Genomic DNA, 21,337 nt, shown 5'->3' with positions numbered 1-21,337 from the left:
GATGATTATATTCACTGAGAAAAAGATTGGCACTAGTGTTTGTGGTGTTAGAGACACATTTTAAAACTAAATGCAGTCTAGTTTTTGATGTTGTCCCATCTTGGGCAGAGGAAATCCAAATGGCCAAAAAGTACTTGGTAGGTGAAATCAGCTATTGAAAGCCTATTTTGTGAAAAAAGAAACCTTTCAAAATAGAATGTATCTTTTTTCAGCTTGTAATTACCGATTATTTTGTGCTTAAGTGCACTAAATTATTAGAAAATGTCTTTTTTTCGGAATATGGACCACTAAAACAGTATCAACTTAAATGATAGGGGTGTTAAAGTGGATCCTGCATAATTATGTAATATTGAGGAAGGCCCTCGAGTCAAAATCTAGTTTTTTGCTTTAATATTTTGCTTTGTTTCATATTACTAAACCAAAATGTTTAATTACCACAGAGCATATCTGGGGTCAAGCAGGACTACAGTATTACAGAGAAGGACAGACATAACATTAAATAAATAAACGCGAGATTTTAAGTCAGTAAGCTTCACCAACGAGTGATGATCGAGTCAAACCAGTGTTCAGGTGTCTCAGACAGCAGTTATAAGACAAGAGGCAAAAGGCAGTGCTCTAGCAGCAGCATAAAGAGTTAAGGCGCCCACATCTCTCGCAGAATTTCCGACGGTGCTTGAACGCAGCAGCAGCGGCAGCGCTCGGCCACAGAGCGGTGAAGCCGGGCTGCCAGCCTGTGTCTGTAAGGCCCTGCTGCACATCAAAGACGGGTGAGACAAACAGAAGAAGCACTGTGGTCCTCTTTAGCAGCTGCTGCTCAGTCCGGTTCATTTCATGACTGCAGCTCCGCTCGCTCGGTCTCTCTCATATCTGCAGATGGATCCAGAAGCAGGTGCGCTGCCGGGATTTTCTCCTTAGGTAATTGTCTCAAAGGGTTACACACTTGGGGAGGCAGCACCGCTGTTGTTTGTTGTCACTTCCGGGAAAGCCGTTTGTGAATTAGCAGATCACATCGCCGGTGAGGAGGAGAAGTTCATCAGCATCGATGCTACGCGCGGGCAGGATGGAGGAGTTTGTCACTGAGGAAGAGGAGCCGTGGTACGACCAGCGGGATCTGGAGCAAGGTGAGACATCATTTCTCCTGTCTCAGGTTTGTGTGGCGCGAGCAAAGGGTGTAACAATGCCCCTTCCACAATATCCCTGGCTCCCTGGATTGGATTTTGGGTAAATGGATTCATGCAGGAGGGGTTGGATGGAAAGAAGGGAGGAGGTTACATCCATTTGTAAAAACACATTTCATGCACAAGTGCTCGCACTATGATAACTGTAAACCCACGTCTCTGTCTGTCTCTGTCTATCCACTGAGCCTGGAGCTGCCTGCCCTTCATCTCTGCTCTCCTCTCCTGCCACTTATTTTCATCATGTCAGTGATGTTTCCCAGAATAGTCTGACTGAGTAACTCTTGCCTCTGCTTCATCTCCTTCCCTGCCGGGCCACATCTATATCTTAGCACTCCTCTCGCTTTATCCTCTCTCTTTCTTTTTTTTTTTTTTTCAAATCTATCAAACACTTTATGTTCACTCTGCTGAGTTCGTGGGCCTGGATGGATGACAAAGAAGATGTGAAAATAGAGATCATCTGTGGGGAGGTAGTGACATGTAGGGTGTGCGTGTGTGTGCCTACCAAAGGTCAAAACAAGCCGGCCATTGTGGGAAGAAGAATGCAGAACATTTCCCCAATTCTGTAGACGTGGAAGTTTTTGAACAAAGAAAAGACTTGGTAAGAGCCACAACAGTGGAACAGGCCCCAGCCCTCATGTTCACTTGTTCATGTGAAAGATTTGACTATAGCAGGGTGGACGGTGATTGGCTTTTTAGAAGCACCTCGAGACAGGCCTGCTGTCAAGCCCTTAACCTTAAATAAACATGTGAGGCAAAAGCAGAGTTTATCATAATTATTGTGTTTGCAATTGTTGCCTTTTTGCTAATGTGAAATGTGATACAGAGTGTTATCAGCTCTCTCAGTAATGACTTAAATGGATGCACTTTCATGGGCAGCGCAGAGTAGAGATGAGATGTGTGTGTCCTCCTGTAGCACCGGCCTCAGCATCACCCCATCTCCTGATTACCTGCTGACCCAGAGAACTAAAGCAGCTTTGTGTCTCATCATCGCTTTGTACATAGAGAGAGAGAAGAGTGGCAGGTGGATATTTCTGTGTATGTGTGTGTGTGTGTTTGTGTGTGTGTGTGTGTGTGTTGCCATGCTATCTGTATCTCATCTAAGCATTATTCAGCAATGAGCCTGAAGTCATTAAGCCTCTGGTTGATCTGATTAGGAAGCCCCAGACAAGACCTCCTTAGTAGGGATCAAAGATTGCAGGCTTTGGGGTCAGATTGGAGGCAGAATTTGTGCCGTCAGTGCTCACCGCTCCAAACAAGCGTCATTCTGCATACACTCATAGTCAGGCATCATTTTGCCCCAGAAATGATGCTGCTGTTATGCAACTTCTCTCCTCTTAGCTCTGCTATTTAGTGACCCCTGTGTTCATTATGATATCGCAAACATATGAAGTACATGTGGGCAGATTGCGTGGCGTGGTGATGTCATGTTTGTGATGCAGCTTCATCTGAGAGGGTCCTGTGATTGAACGTGAGAGTCACACATCAAAGAGCATCGCAGAGATGCATGTGCAGGAAGCAGATGAACACAGTCATATACACACCTATGTAAAGAGGCCATGACTGTCTTTAAGGTCATAATAGTGCACTTTGAACAGATGTGATGGCCTTTTTTGTGTTCATAGGTGCCTGGTGATTGATATTTCCTCAACATAGCTTCTCATCCGTGCGCATAATTCAGAAATTACGCAACTAAGACTCTGCATGTGACGGCCGTCCGGAACAGAAACAGTGCTGTGACTGAACTGGACCTGGGGGTGAAGGCTCTCTGTGCTTTCGACTCAAACACACACTCACTCAGCTCATTATCACTCAGCAGCTCAGGCCAGTGTTCTGTTATCAGTTCTGCATTGTTGAAACAGGAAATTACAGCATGTCCCTGCCTCCCTCTGCAGCATTGGAGTCAAATGTAGCAATGCACGCGTGCACAGTGTGAGCTAATGAAGCTTGTTACATTTATCAGATAAAACCGAGGGTTTGCTGCGCCACTCAGGCATGTATAATAGTTTACATGGATACATAACACATGCACCAAAAGTAAAATATATCTAATATCTAATCTAACAAACGTTAAATGGAAATATCTAGTCCCTGGTGCTTTACACTTACAATGATGCATGTGTGTGTGTTCCTGTCACTGCTCACGCCACACACTGTGGTGATAAAACACTGTATTCATGTCCAGGGTGGATGTCAGTGAGTGCAGATTTTCAAAAGCACCAAATGTTCATCCTGTCCCCCCTCACACTCACTGTTTCCTGCTGATGATGTCTGTCCTTCTGTCTCGGCTTCTGTCAGACCTGCACTTGGCAGCGGAGCTCGGCAAGACTCTGCTGGAACGCAACAAGGAGCTGGAGGACTCCCTCCAACAGATGTACATCAACAACGAGGACCAAGTGCAAGAGATAGAGGTATGCTTGTCTCACCTTTTGTCTTGTGCATGCCCAAGTCAGTGCAATCATAACAGATTTCATGCACATCCTACACAAGAAATACCTGGCATCAACTGGCCCCTCTTGATTTTGTGCCAAGCTAATTATCGTAAAATCTGGAACTCACAGAAGAGAGTACCAGAAGTGTTTGTTCTGTGAACATGAAATGATATGCGAAATTACTGAAACTGTCACCTCTTCACAGCTTTAAGACTCATTATTAGTCAGAAGTGTGGCTGAGGATGAGTGTGCTCAGCAACACTCTGAAGGGATCACATGAAACAAAAACTCACTAGAGTCTGTTACTGACATGAATCTACTGTATGATGCAGGAAAGTGCAAATGTCTGTTATACATTCCTCTGAAAATATATGTTAATATCTTTAGATTTACCTTACAGCTGAACAGACTAATTTACATCATATTACATTTATTTGGGAGACTTTTGTCCAAAGTGACTTATACTAAGTACATTCAACCCCCAGAGAAACATGAACTAGATTTCATTACATTTACACTGATCAGTGGTTCCTGCCCTGTCACATGAACTCAAGTTCCTTTTAAATTGATTTGAAACTGGTTGTTGTTCAACTATTATTGATATAAAATTATGTATTGAACTGTCAGTGTGTCAAGTTTGCATTTGTACCAATAATATATTGAATGGAAGCTGAATGTTTCAACCATTTATCTGTCACATTTACAGTAGCCATTATTTATAACTGTGTCAAGCCAGTTAGCCCTTTAGTTATTTCATACTCTCATATCTGCTCACAGATGTTAGTTTTCATACGAGTCTTTAATTTCAACATGTCATGTCCAGGTGTCACAGCTGACTCAGAACATGAATATATATTTTAATCCAATGTACCCCCTGGTTAGAAATCACTGCTGAAGCTGTATTAAGTCACTCATCAAAGCACTTTAATGTTAAACCTGTTTCCCTTTCAGTACCTGTCCAAGCAGTTGGAAATGTTGAGGGAGATGAATGAGCAGCACGCAAAGGTGTATGAGCAGCTGGATGTGACTGCCAGAGAGCTGGAGATCACCAATGAGAAACTGGTACTGGAGAGCAAGGCCTCGCAGCAGAAAATAGACAGGTGATCCACGCTGAGACTGTTGTCTTCATCATCTTCTGCTCTCCACTGTGGAAAAACACGTTTTTAACAAGGAGATTATTGTCATTATATCAAATAAGTCTTTAAAGGGACGTTTTGAAGCCAGAGAAACATAAACCAAATGATAGTACTCCAATAGTCAAGAAGTAGCTGTGTAATTTCTTTATTTTTCTACATTTTTGTTCATGATACAACAACTGTGTGATAACCTTCCACCACTGCAGCTATAAAGCACTTGTAAAACGTTTGCTGTCTTTAGCAATTTCCTAATCATAATCAGGGATTAAAGTTCCTTGCAGATCAAAATACTGGACCAAAGGCTAAAAATATTTTTCAGTGGCTGCCTTTGTTCTTTCTAAATGTGCTCCTTCACATTCTCTGTTTAGTAACAGTGACTCATTGCTGCTGTAGGAGGATGGTATCTTGAGACAAAAGAGAATTGAGTCATTAATGACATAACAAGCACAAGTACAAACGTGTGTGTGTGTGTGTGTGTGTGTGTGTGTGTGTGTGTGTGTGTGTGTGTTTGTGAACAGATTGACGGGCACCATGGAGACTTTGCAGGGTCAGGTGGACAGTCTGACAGCTCGGGTTGAGGAGCTGCGAACTCTGGAGGAGCTGAGAGTCCGCAGAGAGAAGAAGGAACGGCGCAAGACTGTTCACTCCTTCCCCTGCCTCAAAGAGCTCTGCACTGCACCACGGTGACTAACTGTTTGAAGCCTATTTTATAATGGAGAGCATGCATGTACTTAAAGGCACTTGAGTTTGTCACTCCCAGGACACATCCACACTCTGCAGTCAGGTTTGGTTGTGATTTAATCTTGTTCACACAGATTAATATGTAGCTGCATCAAGGGCGTAGGTTTGGTCTGAACATTGGTAGGGACGTAAAAACCCCGCCACCCCTACCTAACAAAGGGATTGGCATTTTAATGCCGTCAACCAAACACTTTATTAACATATAAGATCTGAATTTAAATTCTGGAAGGCCCATACGCAAATAATACAGTAACATCACTCTTGATATAGGGACACATATGTCATAAGTCATAGTATACTAAGGCATAAAAACGTCATAGTATAAAAAGACATAAAAGGTCATTGTATAGCAAAGCATAAAAACGTCATACTATAGTAAGGCATTAAAAGTCATAGTATAGTAAGGCATAAAACGTCATAAAAATGTCATAGTATAGTAAGGCATAAAAATGTCATAGTGTAGTGGGGCATAAAAAGTCTTAATGTCATTGTATACTAAGGCATAAAAACATCAAAAAACGTCATAGCATATATAGTAAGGCATGAAACGTCATAGTACACAGAGAATGCACGCAGGTACAGCGAGAACATGCAAACTCCATAGAGAAAGATCCAAGGACTCGGTTGGAATCCACAAACTTCTGTGAGGTAACAGTTCTACCTACTCTACTATGGTGCGGCCCTATAGAAATGCCTTAGTGCTGTGAGGCATGAAAAGTCATAAAAATGTCATAGTATATAAAGGCGGAAAAATGTCTGACGTATGCATTCGTTTTATGCATTCGTATACCATACAATATTCCCTCAATAAGATGTCAATCTTATGTTACTTCCTCAAAGGGTGACTTACTATACTATGACGTTTTTTGGCGTTTTTATGCCTTTTCCATAATATGACTTTTTTTGACGTTTTATGCCTTAGTATACTGTGACATTTTATGCCTTAGTATACTATCACGTTTTTTGAAGTTTTTATGCCTTACTATAGTATGACATTTTATGCCTTTATTATACTATGACGTTTTATGACGTTTTATGCCTTACTATACTATGATGTTTTAAGCCTTACTATAGTATGACGTTTTTTGACATTTTTATGTCTTACTATAATAGAACGTTCTTTGGTGTTTTTATGCCTTACTATAGTATTACTTTTTTTGACATTTTATGCCTTAGCTTACTGTGATGTTTTATGCTTTACTATACTATTACGTTTTTTTGACATTTTATGCCTTAGCTTTCATGCCTGGCGTTTTTAAGCCTTACTATAGTATGACGTTTTTGACATTTTTGTGTCTTATTATAATAGAACGTTCTTTGGTGTTTTTGTGCCTTACTATAGTATTACTTTTTTTGATGTTTTATGCTTTACTATACTATTACGTTTTTTTGATGTTTTATGCCTTACTATACTATGACTTTTTATGGCATTTTATGCCTTACTATACTATGATATTTTATACCTTACTATAGCATGACGTTTTTTGACGTTTTTATGCCCTATTATACTGTGACGTTTTGTGCCTTACTATACTATGACGTTTTTTGACGTTTTTATGCCTTACTATACTATAACATTTTTTGACGTTTTGTGCCTTACTATACTATGACTTTTTTTGACGTTTTTATGCCTTACTATACTATGACATGTTTTGACATTTTTTGCTTTACTATACTATGAAATGTTTTGACATTTTTATGCCTTACTATACTATGACTTTTTTTGGCCTTTTTACGTTTTATGCCTTTATAGCATGATGTTTTTTGAAGTTTTTATGCCTTACTATAGTATGACGTTTTATGCCTTACTATACCATTACTTTTTTTGGCGTTTTTATGCCTTTTCCATAGTATGACGTTTTTTGACATTTTATGCCGTAGTATGCTGTGACGTTTTATGCCTCACTATAGTATGATGTTTAATGCTTTATTATACTATGACGTTTTATGACATTTTATGCCTTACTATACTATGATGTTTTATGCCTTACTATACTATGAAGTTTTTGTGCCTTACTATACTATGACTATTTCTGACATGTTTATGCCTTACTATACTATGACATTTTTTGAAGTTTTTATGCCTTTCTATACTATGACGATTTTTTAACGTTTTTATGCCTTTCTATACTATGACTTTTTTTGGCGTTTTATGCCTTACTATACTATTATGTTTTTTTGAAGTTTTTATACCTTACTATACTATGATGTTTTTTGACATTTTTATGCCTTACTATACTATGACATTTTATGCCTTACTATAGCATGACGTTTTTTGACGTTTTTATGCCTTTCTATACTGTGACGTTTTTTGACTTTTTTATGCCTCACTATACTATGACGTTTTTTAACGTTTTTATGCCTTACTATACTATGATGTTTTTTGATATTTTTATGCCTTATTATACTGTGACGTTTTATGCCTTACTATATGATGACGTTTTTTGCCGTTTTTGTGCCTTACTATACTATGACATTTTTTGACATTTTTATGCCTTACTATACCATGACATTTTTTGACATTTTTATGCCTTAGTATACTGTGACGTTTTATGCCTTACTATACCATGACGTTTTATGCCTTACTATAGCATGACGTTTTGTAGCTTTTTTATGCCTCACTATACTATGACGTTTTTTAACGTTTTTATGCCTTACTATACTATGATGTTTTTTGATATTTTTATGCCTTATTATACTGTGACGTTTTATGCCTTACTATACGATGACGTTTTTTGCCGTTTTTGTGCCTTACTATACTATGACATTTTTTGACATTCTTATGCCTTACTATACTATGAAGTTTTATGCTTTACTATACTATGAAGTTTTATGCTTTACTATACTATGACTTTTTCTGACATTTTTATGCCTTACTATACTATGACATTTTTTGAAGTTTTTATGCCTTTCTATACTATGACGATTTTTTAACGTTTTTATGCCTTTCTATACTATGACTTTTTTTGGCGTTTTATGCCTTACTATACTATTGTGTTTTTTTGAAGTTTTTATGCCTTACTATACTATGACTTTTTTTGGCGTTTTATGCCTTACTATACTATGATATTTTATACCTTAGTATAGCATGACGTTTTTGACGTTTTTATGCCTTACTATACCATGACATTTTTTGGCGTTTTATGCCTTACTATACTATGATGTTTTTTGACATTTTTATGCCTTACTATACTATGACGTTTCATGGCGTTTTATGACTTAGTATACTGTGACAATTAAGCCTTACTATACTATGACGTTTCATGGCGTTTTATGTCTTACTATACTATGACATATTTTGACATTTTTATGCCTTACTATACTATGACTTTTTTTGGCCTTTTTATGCCGTACTATACTATGACGTTTCATGCCTTACTATACTATTGTGTTTTTTTGGAGTTTTTATACCTTACTATACTATGACATTTCATGCCTTACTATAGCATGACGTTTTTTGACGTTTTTATGCCTTATTATACTGTGACTTTTTTTGACGTTTTTATACCCTACTATACCATCACTTTTTTTTGACATTTTTATGCCTTATCATACTGTGACGTGTTATGCCTTACTATACTATGATGTTTTTTGCTGTTTTCATGCCTTTTCCAAAGCATGACATTTTTTGCCGTTTTTGTGCCTTTCTATACTATGACGTTTTTTGACGTTTTTATGCCTTATTATACTGTGACTTTTTTTGACGTTTTTATGCCTCACTATACTATGACGTTTTTTGACGTTTTTATGCCTTACTATACTATGACATTTTTTGACATTTTTATGCCTTAGTATACTTTGACGTTTTGTAGCGTTTTATGCCTTACTATACTATGACGTTTCATGGCGTTTTTATAACGTAGTATACTGTGACAATTAAGCCTTATTATACTATGACGTTTTATGGCATTTTATGCCTTACTATACTATGACATATTTTGACATTTTTAAGCCTTACTATACTATGACTTTTTTTGGCCTTTTTATGCCTTACTATACTATGACGTATTATGACATTTTTATGCCTTACTATACAATGACGTTTTTTTGGTGTTTAAAGGCCTTACTATACTATAATGTATTATGCCTTACTATACTATGACGTTTTTTGATGTTTTTCTGCCTTACTATGCTATGACGTATTATGCCTTAATATACTATGATGTTTTTTGACATTTTTATGGCTTACTATACTATGACTTTTCCAAGCATTACTATACTATGACTAATTATGCCTTACTATACTATGACATTTTTTGATGTTTTTTTGCCTTACTATATTATGACGTATTATGCCTTACTATGCTGTGACGTTTTTTCATGTTTTTATGCCTAATTTTAATATGACCTTTTTTGACGTTTTTATGCCTTCCTATACTACGACGTATTATTCCTTAATATACTATGACCTTTTTTGACCGTTTTATGCCTTACTATACTATGACATTTTTTGACATTTTTATGCCTTACTATACTATGACATTTTTTGACAGTTTTATGCCTTACTATACTATGATGTTTTTTGACATTTTTATGCCTTACTATACTATGACATTTTATGCCTTACTATAGCATGATGTTTTTTGATGTTTTTATGCCTTATTACACGATGACTTTTTTTAGCGTTTTTATGCCTTGTTATACTGAGACGTTTTATGCCTTACTATACTATGATGTTTTTTGCTGTTTTTATGCCTTTTCCAAAGTATGACATTTTTTGCCATTTTTGTGCCTTTCTATACTATGACATTTTTTGACATTTTTATGCCTTACTATACTAGGACTTTTTTTAGCCTTTTTATGCCTTACTATACTATGACTTTTTATGCCTTACTATACTATTATGTTTTTGTGAAGTTTTTATACCTTACTATACCATGACTTTTTTTGACGTTTTTATGCCTCACTATACTATGACGTTTTTTTTTAACGTTTTTATGCCTTTGTATAGTATGACTTTTTTGACATTTTTATGCCTTACTATACTATGATATTTTATACCTTACTGTAGAATTACGTTTTTTTGACGTTTTTATGCTTTACTATACTATGACATTTTTTGACGTTTTTATGCCTTATTATACTGTGACGTTTTATGCCTTACTATACTATGACATTTTTTGACGTTTTTATGCCTTATTATACTGTGACGTTTTATGCCTTACTATACTATGACATTTTTTGACGTTTTTATGCCTTATTATACTGTGACGTTTTATGCCTTACTATACTATGACATTTTTTGACGTTTTTATGCCTTATTATACTGTGACGTTTTATGCCTTACTATACTATGACATTTTTTGACGTTTTTATGCCTTATTATACTGTGACGTTTTATGCCTTACTATACTATGACATTTTTTGACGTTTTTATGCCTTATTATACTGTGACGTTTTATGCCTTACTATACTATGACATTTTTTGACGTTTTTATGCCTTATTATACTGTGACGTTTTATGCCTTACTATACTATGACATTTTTTGACGTTTTTATGCCTTATTATACTGTGACGTTTTATGCCTTACTATACTATGACATTTTTTGACGTTTTTATGCCTTATTATACTGTGACGTTTTATGCCTTACTATACTATGACATTTTTTGACGTTTTTATGCCTTATTATACTGTGACGTTTTATGCCTTACTATACTATGACATTTTTTGACGTTTTTATGCCTTATTATACTGTGACGTTTTATGCCTTACTATACTATGACATTTTTTGACGTTTTTATGCCTTATTATACTGTGACGTTTTATGCCTTACTATACTATGACATTTTTTGACGTTTTTATGCCTTATTATACTGTGACGTTTTATGCCTTACTATACTATGACATTTTTTGACGTTTTTATGCCTTATTATACTGTGACGTTTTATGCCTTACTATACTATGACATTTTTTGACGTTTTTATGCCTTATTATACTGTGACGTTTTATGCCTTACTATACTATGACATTTTTTGACGTTTTTATGCCTTATTATACTGTGACGTTTTATGCCTTACTATACTATGACATTTTTTGACGTTTTTATGCCTTATTATACTGTGACGTTTTATGCCTTACTATACTATGACATTTTTTGACGTTTTTATGCCTTATTATACTGTGACGTTTTATGCCTTACTATACTATGACATTTTTTGACGTTTTTATGCCTTATTATACTGTGACGTTTTATGCCTTACTATACTATGACATTTTTTGACGTTTTTATGCCTTATTATACTGTGACGTTTTATGCCTTACTATACTATGACATTTTTTGACGTTTTTATGCCTTATTATACTGTGACGTTTTATGCCTTACTATACTATGACATTTTTTGACGTTTTTATGCCTTATTATACTGTGACGTTTTATGCCTTACTATACTATGACATTTTTTGACGTTTTTATGCCTTATTATACTGTGACGTTTTATGCCTTACTATACTATGACATTTTTTGACGTTTTTATGCCTTATTATACTGTGACGTTTTATGCCTTACTATACTATGACATTTTTTGACGTTTTTATGCCTTATTATACTGTGACGTTTTATGCCTTACTATACTATGACATTTTTTGACGTTTTTATGCCTTATTATACTGTGACGTTTTATGCCTTACTATACTATGACATTTTTTGACGTTTTTATGCCTTATTATACTGTGACGTTTTATGCCTTACTATACTATGACATTTTTTGACGTTTTTATGCCTTATTATACTGTGACGTTTTATGCCTTACTATACTATGACATTTTTTGACGTTTTTATGCCTTATTATACTGTGACGTTTTATGCCTTACTATACTATGACATTTTTTGACGTTTTTATGCCTTATTATACTGTGACGTTTTATGCCTTACTATACTATGACATTTTTTGACGTTTTTATGCCTTATTATACTGTGACGTTTTATGCCTTACTATACTATGACATTTTTTGACGTTTTTATGCCTTATTATACTGTGACGTTTTATGCCTTACTATACTATGACATTTTTTGACGTTTTTATGCCTTATTATACTGTGACGTTTTATGCCTTACTATACTATGACATTTTTTGACGTTTTTATGCCTTATTATACTGTGACGTTTTATGCCTTACTATACTATGACATTTTTTGACGTTTTTATGCCTTATTATACTGTGACGTTTTATGCCTTACTATACTATGACATTTTTTGACGTTTTTATGCCTTATTATACTGTGACGTTTTATGCCTTACTATACTATGACATTTTTTGACGTTTTTATGCCTTATTATACTGTGACGTTTTATGCCTTACTATACTATGACATTTTTTGACGTTTTTATGCCTTATTATACTGTGACGTTTTATGCCTTACTATACTATGACATTTTTTGACGTTTTTATGCCTTATTATACTGTGACGTTTTATGCCTTACTATACTATGACATTTTTTGACGTTTTTATGCCTTATTATACTGTGACGTTTTATGCCTTACTATACTATGACTTTTTTTGACATTTCATGACGTTTTTTGACGTTTTTATGCCTCACTATACTATGAGGTTTTTTTTTACTTTTTTTGCCTTACTATACTATGAGTTTTTTTTTTAACTTTTTTTTGCCTTAATATACTATTGTTTTTTTTGAAGTTTTAATACCTTACCATACCATGACTTTTTTTGACGTTTTTATGCCTTATTATACTGTGACGTTTTATGCCTTACTATACTATGAAGTTTAATGCCTTACTATACTATGAAGTTTAATGCCTTACTATACTATGACATTTTTTGACATTTTTATGCCTTTCTATACTATGAAGTTTAATGCCTTACTATACTATGACATTTTTTGACATTTTTATGCCTTTCTATACTATGAAGTTTAATGCCTTACTATACTATGACATTTTTTGACATTTTTATGCCTTTCTATACTATGAAGTTTAATGCCTTACTATACTATGACTTTTTTTGACATTTTTATGCCTTACGTTACTGTGATGTTTTATGCCTTACTATACTATAACATTTTTTGACGTTTTGTGCCTTACTATACTGTGATGTTTTATGCCTTACTATACTATGACTTTTTTTGACATTTTTATGCCTTACTATACTATGACATTTTTTGACATTTTTATGCCTTACTATACTATGATATTCTATACCTTACTATAGCATGACGTTTTTTGGCGTTTTATGCCTTACTATACTATGACGTTTTTTGACATTTTTATGCCTTACTATACTATGACGTTTTTTGACATTTTTATGCCTTACTATACTATGATATTTTATACCTTACTATAGCATGACGTTTTTTGACGTTTTTATGCCTTACTATACTATGACTTTTTTTGACATTTTTATGCCTTACTATACTAAGACATTTTTTGACATTTTTATACCTTACTATACTATGACTTTTTTTGACGTTTTATGCCTTACTATACTATGACGTTTCATGGCGTTTTATGCCTTACTATACTATGACTTTTTTTGGCCTTTTTATGCCTTACTATACTATGACGTTTTATGCCTTACTATACTATTGTGTTTTTTTGACGTTTTATGCCTTACTATACTATGATGTTTTTTGACATTTTTATGCCTTACTATACTATGACATTTTATGCCTTACTATAGCATGACATTTTTTGACGTTTTTATGCCTTATTATACTGTGACTTTTTTTGACGTTTTTATGCCTCACTATACTATGAGGTTTTTTTTTACTTTTTTTGCCTTACTATACTATGAGGTTTTTTTTTTTACTTTTTTTTGCCTTACTATAGTATTGTTTTTTTTGAAGTTTTAATACCTTACTATACCATGACTTTTTTTGACGTTTTTATGCCTTATTATACTGTGACGTTTTATGCCTTACTATACTATGATGTTTTTTGCCGTTTTTGTGCCTTACTATACTATGACATTTTTTGACATTCTTATGCCTTACTATACTATGAAGTTTAATGCCTTACTATACTATGACTTTTTTTGACATTTTTATGCCTTACTATACTATGACATTTTTTGACATTTTTATGCCTTACTATACTATGATATTTTATACCTTACTATAGCATGACGTCTTTTGACATTTTTATGCCCTATTATACTGTGACGTTTTATGTCTTACTATACTATGACATTTTTTGACATTTTTATGCCTTACTGTACTATGACATTTTTATGCCTTAGTATACTGTGACGTTTTATGCCTTATTATACCATGACGTTTTATGCCTTACTATAGCATGACGTTTTGTAGTGTTTTTTTGCCTTACTATACTATGACGTTTCATGGCGTTTTCATGCCTTACTATATACTATGAAGTTTTATGACATTTTTATGCTTTACTTTACTATGACATTTTTTGACATTTTTATGCCTTGCTATACTATGACATTTTTTGGCGTTTTCATGCCGTACTATACTATGATATTTTTTGACATTTTTATGCCTTAGTGTACCGTGACCTTCCATGCCTTACTATACAGTGACGTTTTTTGACATTTTTATTCCTTACTATAGTATGATGTTTTATGCCTTATTGTACTATACTGTCTATTATGCATTCATATTCCTTTCTATGCTCATCACACTTTATGTCATACTCCACTATAGGTATGTCACGATACCAGAAATTTAGTAGTTTATACCAATTCTCGATACCTATTTCAATACCATGGTTAAAAAAACAAAATAAAAAGAAACAGAAACAGAAAAACACACACAACAAATTCTCTGTACTTTCTATTTCACTCATTTATTGAAAAAATACCAATGATAAAACAAAGAAAAGTGGCATGTAGCCTTCAAGTATTAAAGTAAACAATGCTGTGCTAAAATATACAGTCAGTCAACTTTTTATTGCAGAGCATTTTAATACTCTTGAGACATAAAAATATCAACATATAATAGATATAATAATAAAATTAAACAACTTTTGACACTGAAACAAGCCTTCAAGTATTTAAAGTAAACATTACTTTGCTAAAATATGAGCAGTAAATTTTTTATTGCACAGCATTTCAGCTGTGGTTTGGAAAGTGCGAAGGCACCGTTTACAAATGGGCTTTTGCGGGTCCATTATCAACCCCACATCATCCGCCTCGAAAGCAAAATATTTCCATAGGAGACTCTTCTGGCATTTTCTTTTGACGAGCCGAGGAGCTGCAGCTGGACCAAGTTATGTGCCTGAACTTGTTGCCATCTTCCATTTGTTATTGCGGCTAGACTACAGCATAGTAGGGGACGTTCCTCGTTTTTATGCCTTACTATACTATTATGTTTTTTGACATTTTTATGCCTTACTATACTGTGATGTTTTATGCCTTACTATAGCATGAAGTTTCATGGCGTTTTTATGCCTTACTATACTATGACTTTTTTTGGCCTTTTTATGCCTTACTATACTATGACGTTTTTTGACATTTGTATGTCTTACTATACTATGACGTTTTTTGACGTTTTGTGCCTTACTATACTATTATGTTTTTTGACATTTTTATGCCTTACTATACTGTGATGTTTTATGCCTTACTATAGCATGACGTTTTTTTTGTGACGTTTTATGCCTTACTATACTATGACATTTTATGCCTTACTATACTATGACGTTTTTTGACATTTGTATGTCTTACTATACTATGATGTTTTATGCCCTTCTATAGCATGATGTTTTTTTTGTGCCGTTTTTATGCTTTAGTATGCTGTGATGTTTTATGCCTTACTATACTATGAGATTTTTTTGACTTTTTATGCCTTACTATACTATGACATTCTTTGATGTTTTTATGCCTTACTATAGTATGACGTTTCTTGACGTCTTGTGCTTTAGTATACTATGACGCTTTATACCTTACTATACTATGAAGTTTCATGGCGTTTTTGTGCCTTACTATACTATGACTTTTTTTGGCCTTTTTATGCCTTACTATACTATGAAGTTTTTTGACATTTTTATGTCTTACTATAATGACATTTTTTGACATTTTTATGCCTTACTATACTATGACATTTTATGCCTTACTATACTATTATGTTTTTTGGTGTTTTTATGCCTTACTATACTATGATGTTTTTTGACATTTGTATAGCTGACTATACTATGACGTTTTTTGACATTTGTATGTCTTACTATACTATGACTTTTTTTGGCGTTTTACGCCTTACTATACTATGACTTTTTTTGGCGTTTTACGCCTTACTATACTATGACTTTTTTTGGCGTTTTACGCCTTACTATACTATGACTTTTTTTGGCGTTTTACGCCTTACTATACTATGACTTTTTTTGGCGTTTTACGCCTTACTATACTATGACTTTTTTTGGCGTTTTACGCCTTACTATACTATGACTTTTTTTGGCGTTTTACGCCTTACTATACTATGACTTTTTTTGGCGTTTTACGCCTTACTATACTATGACTTTTTTTGGCGTTTTACGCCTTACTATACTATGACTTTTTTTGGCGTTTTACGCCTTACTATACTATGACTTTTTTTGGCGTTTTACGCCTTACTATACTATGACTTTTTTTGGCGTTTTACGCCTTACTATACTATGACTTTTTTTGGCGTTTTACGCCTTACTATACTATGACTTTTTTTGGCGTTTTACGCCTTACTATACTATGACTTTTTTTGGCGTTTTACGCCTTACTATACTATGACTTTTTTTGGCGTTTTACGCCTTACTATACTATGACTTTTTTTGGCGTTTTACGCCTTACTATACTATGACTTTTTTTGGCGTTTTACGCCTTACTATACTATGACTTTTTTTGGCGTTTTACGCCTTACTATACTATGAAGGTTTTTGACATTTTTATGCCTTACTATGCTATTATGTTTTTTTGAAGTTTTTATACCTTACTATACTATGAGATTTTTTGGCATTTTTGTGCCTTACTATACTATGAAGTTTTTTGACATTTTTATGTCTTACTATAATGACATTTTTTGACATTTTTATGCCTTACTATACTATGACATTTCATGCCTTACTATACTATGACGTTTTTTGACATTTGTATGTCTTACTATACCATGATGTTTTATGCCTTACTATAGCATGATGTTTTTTTTGTGCCGTTTTTATGCCTTAGTATGCTGTGACGTTTTATGCCTTACTATACTATGACGTTTCATGGCGTTTTTATGCCTTACTATACTATGACGTTTTTTGACATTTTTAGGCCTTACTATACTATGACGTTTTTTTTCTTCAGTATGACGTTTTTTGATGCTTTATTGTGCCTCACTATACTATTACGTTTTTTTGAAGTTTTTATGCCTTACTATAGTATGAAGGTTTTTGACGTCTTGTGCTGTAGTATACTATGACGCTTTATGCCTTACTATACTATTATGTTTTTTAAAATTTTTTATACCTTACTATAGTATGAAGTTTTTTGACATTTTTATGCCTTAGTGTACTGTGACGTTTTATGCCTTACTATACAGTGACGTTTTTTGACGTTTTAATCCTCACTATACTATTACGTTTTTTAACGTTTTTATGCCTTTCTATACTATGACTTGTTTTTGGTGTTTTTATGCCTTACTATACTATGACATTTTATGCCTTACTATACTATGACGTTTTTTTTCAAAGTTTTCATGCCTTACTATACTATGATGTTTTATGCCTTACTATAGCATGACGTTTTTTTTGTGTCGTTTTTATGCCTTAGTATGCTGTGACGTTTTATGCCTTACTATACTATGACGTTTCATGGCGTTTTTATGCCTTACTATAATATGACGTTTTTTGACATTTGTATGTCTTACTATACTATGACCTTTTTTGACATTTGTATGCCTTACTATACTATGACGTTTTTTGACATTTGTATGTCTTACTATAGCATGACATTTTTTGACATTTGTATGTCTTACTATACTATGTTTTTTGACATTTTTTAGGCCTTACTATACTATGTTTTTTTCTTCAGTATGACGTTTTTTGACGTTTTATGCCTTACTATACTATGACCTTTTTTGACATTTGTATGTCTTACTATACTATGACCTTTTTTGACATTTGTATGTCTTACTATACTATGACCTTTTTTGACATTTGTATGTCTTACTATACTATGACCTTTTTTGACATTTGTATGTCTTACTATACTATGACCTTTTTTGACATTTGTATGTCTTACTATACTATGACCTTTTTTGACATTTGTATGTCTTACTATACTATGACCTTTTTTGACATTTGTATGTCTTACTATACTATGACCTTTTTTGACATTTGTATGTCTTACTATACTATGACCTTTTTTGACATTTGTATGTCTTACTATACTATGACCTTTTTTGACATTTGTATGTCTTACTATACTATGACCTTTTTTGACATTTGTATGTCTTACTATACTATGACCTTTTTTGACATTTGTATGTCTTACTATACTATGACCTTTTTTGACATTTGTATGTCTTACTATACTATGACCTTTTTTGACATTTGTATGTCTTACTATACTATGACCTTTTTTGACATTTGTATGTCTTACTATACTATGACCTTTTTTGACATTTGTATGTCTTACTATACTATGACCTTTTTTGACATTTGTATGTCTTACTATACTATGACCTTTTTTGACATTTGTATGTCTTACTATACTATGACCTTTTTTGACATTTGTATGTCTTACTATACTATGACCTTTTTTGACATTTGTATGTCTTACTATACTATGACCTTTTTTGACATTTGTATGTCTTACTATACTATGACCTTTTTTGACATTTGTATGCCTTACTATACTATGAGGTTTTTTGACGTTTTTATGCCTTTTCCATAGCTTGACGTTTCATGCTCTAGTATACTGTGACATTTTATGCCTTTCTATACTATTATTTTTATCACTATTATTTTGTCAGGTATGAGGATGGTTTCTTGTTGGCTAACCCGGGCAGTGTCGACCTGGCTGAGAGACGGCCGTTGGATGAAGAAAACGGGCGCCTGAGAGACATAGTCTCGTCCCTTCGCTCAGCCATGGCCACAGAGAGGTCCAAGAGGGAGAGCGCTGAGCGGGAGTGTGCCGCCGTGCTGCACGAGTTTGAACGTCTGGAACAGCGTCTCTTAGGAGCAGAGGGCTGCCAGCTGCGGGTTCAGGAGCTTGAGGCTGAGCTCCAGGAGATGCAGCAGTTGAGGAAGTCCAGGATGTGTATGATTGGGGGCATGGAAGACGGCCTAGAGACACTGCTCAACAATGGCCCTGAGACAGACACCCCAGAGTTGAGCACAGGGCTGGAAGAAGGGGGAGAAGGAGGTGCTGGAGAGGGAGGGGCCACAGGGCAGCAGGGAGTCCCAGTGAGGAAAAGCTGCAGCGACACAGCTCTGAATGCAATCTCAGCTCGTGATGCCTCAGGTAGACGTCAGGGCAGTTACGCCATGCATGCCAACGGAGTGCGCAAACGGGGCATGTCCATCCTGAGGGAGGTGGATGAGCAGTACCACGCCCTGCTGGAAAAGTATGAGGAGCTGCTGGGGAAGTGCCGGCGTCATGAAGAGAGCCTGTGCCATGCTGGAGTGCAGACCTCGCGGCCTGTCTCCAGGGACCCCTCCATGAAAGAGTACAGCATGATCACCGCAGGGCCTTCAACATCGGGGGCCATTGCCACACCTCCCACACCCCCTCAAACTCCCTCCACCCCAGAGGCCCTGGAGGGGATCAGCAGGCAGGTGGAGCAGGTGGACAAACGGCTCAGCCAGAACACACCGGAGTACAAGGCGCTGTTCAAAGAGATCTTCTCCCGCTTGCAGAAGACCAAGAGTGACTTGAACTCCACCAAAAGCAGAAAGACTAACAAATGAGCTGGAGCTCATTATAACAGCCGCTGATACCACATGCACTGAAGACAGTAATTACTCAAGACTTATATATCTTAATTTACCTCAGTGTTTTGAGGGATTCTTGTTTAACATGATTTTAGGGGTGGATGGCTGTAGTCACATGGTAGGATAATGAATGATCTCTAGGAGGGAAGCTAGGCTGATTAATTTGAAGCTGCCAAATGTTATAATTCTCCACATGGATGAAAAATCGTTGTAGATGTGGATGAAATGCCTTTTGTGAGAGACTGTAACTGACAAATTATCAGAATGGAAGGTCTTTTTTCTGACTAAGGACAATCTAGGACAATCTAGTATGTGATGTAGTATCACATACTAGGAGTATTTGAGATGTACTGATGCAGAAATGATCTAATCTATTGCCATTTATTTTTCAAGTATGGAAAATAATTGAGCCAAATAATTAATATCAAAAAAAAAGAGAAAAAAACTGCCATTGGCGTTGAAACTACTTACATTTGAAGCATGTATCTGTCTAATAAACACTAAGTGCTAGAATGGTCTTTAAAGTAGGTAAAAGTAATTCCCACTTGCTTTTGACCAGCTTGAGCTGCTTAAAGATGCAAGAGTGATATTTAGACTGTGTATTTTGAGTTGGTTGGATGGTACAAATCTTTCCAGACAGCTGCCAAAGTGTACTGTGCATAAGTGTTTGATGGAGTTCTGTTTGCTTACGTGTGTTATTATGAAGGAGATGACACCTGAATGGGTGGAGATGCCTCTGTAGTGTTTTTACAGCATGCATTACAAACTACAGGGGACGAATGATCTGCATCTTTGTTTCAGGGATTTGTTTGATCATTTCATTGAAAAATAATCAGTTTTACACTGTGGTATCGCATTGTCAGTCATCCTTGTAGTAGTCTATTTACATTGTTCGTTAATTAAAATAAATGTATCAACCATGTTTTTTTTGTTAAGTGCTCAGGGAGGCAACAATTCTCTATTATTACAATTCTCTATTGTTATAGCAAATCT

General features: G+C 35.0%; 1 protein-coding gene across 1 annotated transcript; it reads left to right on the top strand.

Annotated features, from left to right (window-relative positions):
- Window positions 1-650: 650 nt before the first annotated feature.
- Window positions 651-21,285, top strand: LOC111230215 (cerebellar degeneration-related protein 2-like). Its single transcript, XM_022756863.1, has 5 exons — window positions 651-1,121; window positions 3,474-3,586; window positions 4,559-4,707; window positions 5,262-5,426; window positions 19,384-21,285. The coding sequence occupies exons 1-5, from the start codon at window positions 1,043-1,045 to the stop codon at window positions 20,318-20,320; spliced, it is 1,443 nt and encodes a 480-aa protein (XP_022612584.1). The 5' UTR covers window positions 651-1,042; the 3' UTR covers window positions 20,321-21,285.
- The last annotated feature ends 52 nt before the right edge of the window (window positions 21,286-21,337 follow it).

This window comes from Seriola dumerili, unplaced genomic scaffold (assembly GCF_002260705.1).
Source record: "Seriola dumerili isolate Sdu_G_001 unplaced genomic scaffold, Sdu_1.0 BDQW01000260.1, whole genome shotgun sequence".
Lineage (NCBI taxonomy): Eukaryota > Metazoa > Chordata > Actinopteri > Carangiformes > Carangidae > Seriola > Seriola dumerili.
This window is presented reverse-complemented; position numbering and strand designations above follow the sequence as displayed.

What these genes read in the sequence shown, in the direction of transcription:
- LOC111230215 (XM_022756863.1), top strand. Translation starts at nt 1,043, where the DNA reads ATGCTACGCGCGGGCAGGATGGAGGAGTTTGTCACTGAGGAAGAGGAG. An exon ending in CCAGCGGGATCTGGAGCAAG is followed by an intron (nt 1,122 to 3,473) that starts GTGAGACATCAT and finishes GGCTTCTGTCAG; the next exon opens with ACCTGCACTTGGCAGCGGAG. An exon ending in ACCAAGTGCAAGAGATAGAG is followed by an intron (nt 3,587 to 4,558) that starts GTATGCTTGTCT and finishes TTTCCCTTTCAG; the next exon opens with TACCTGTCCAAGCAGTTGGA.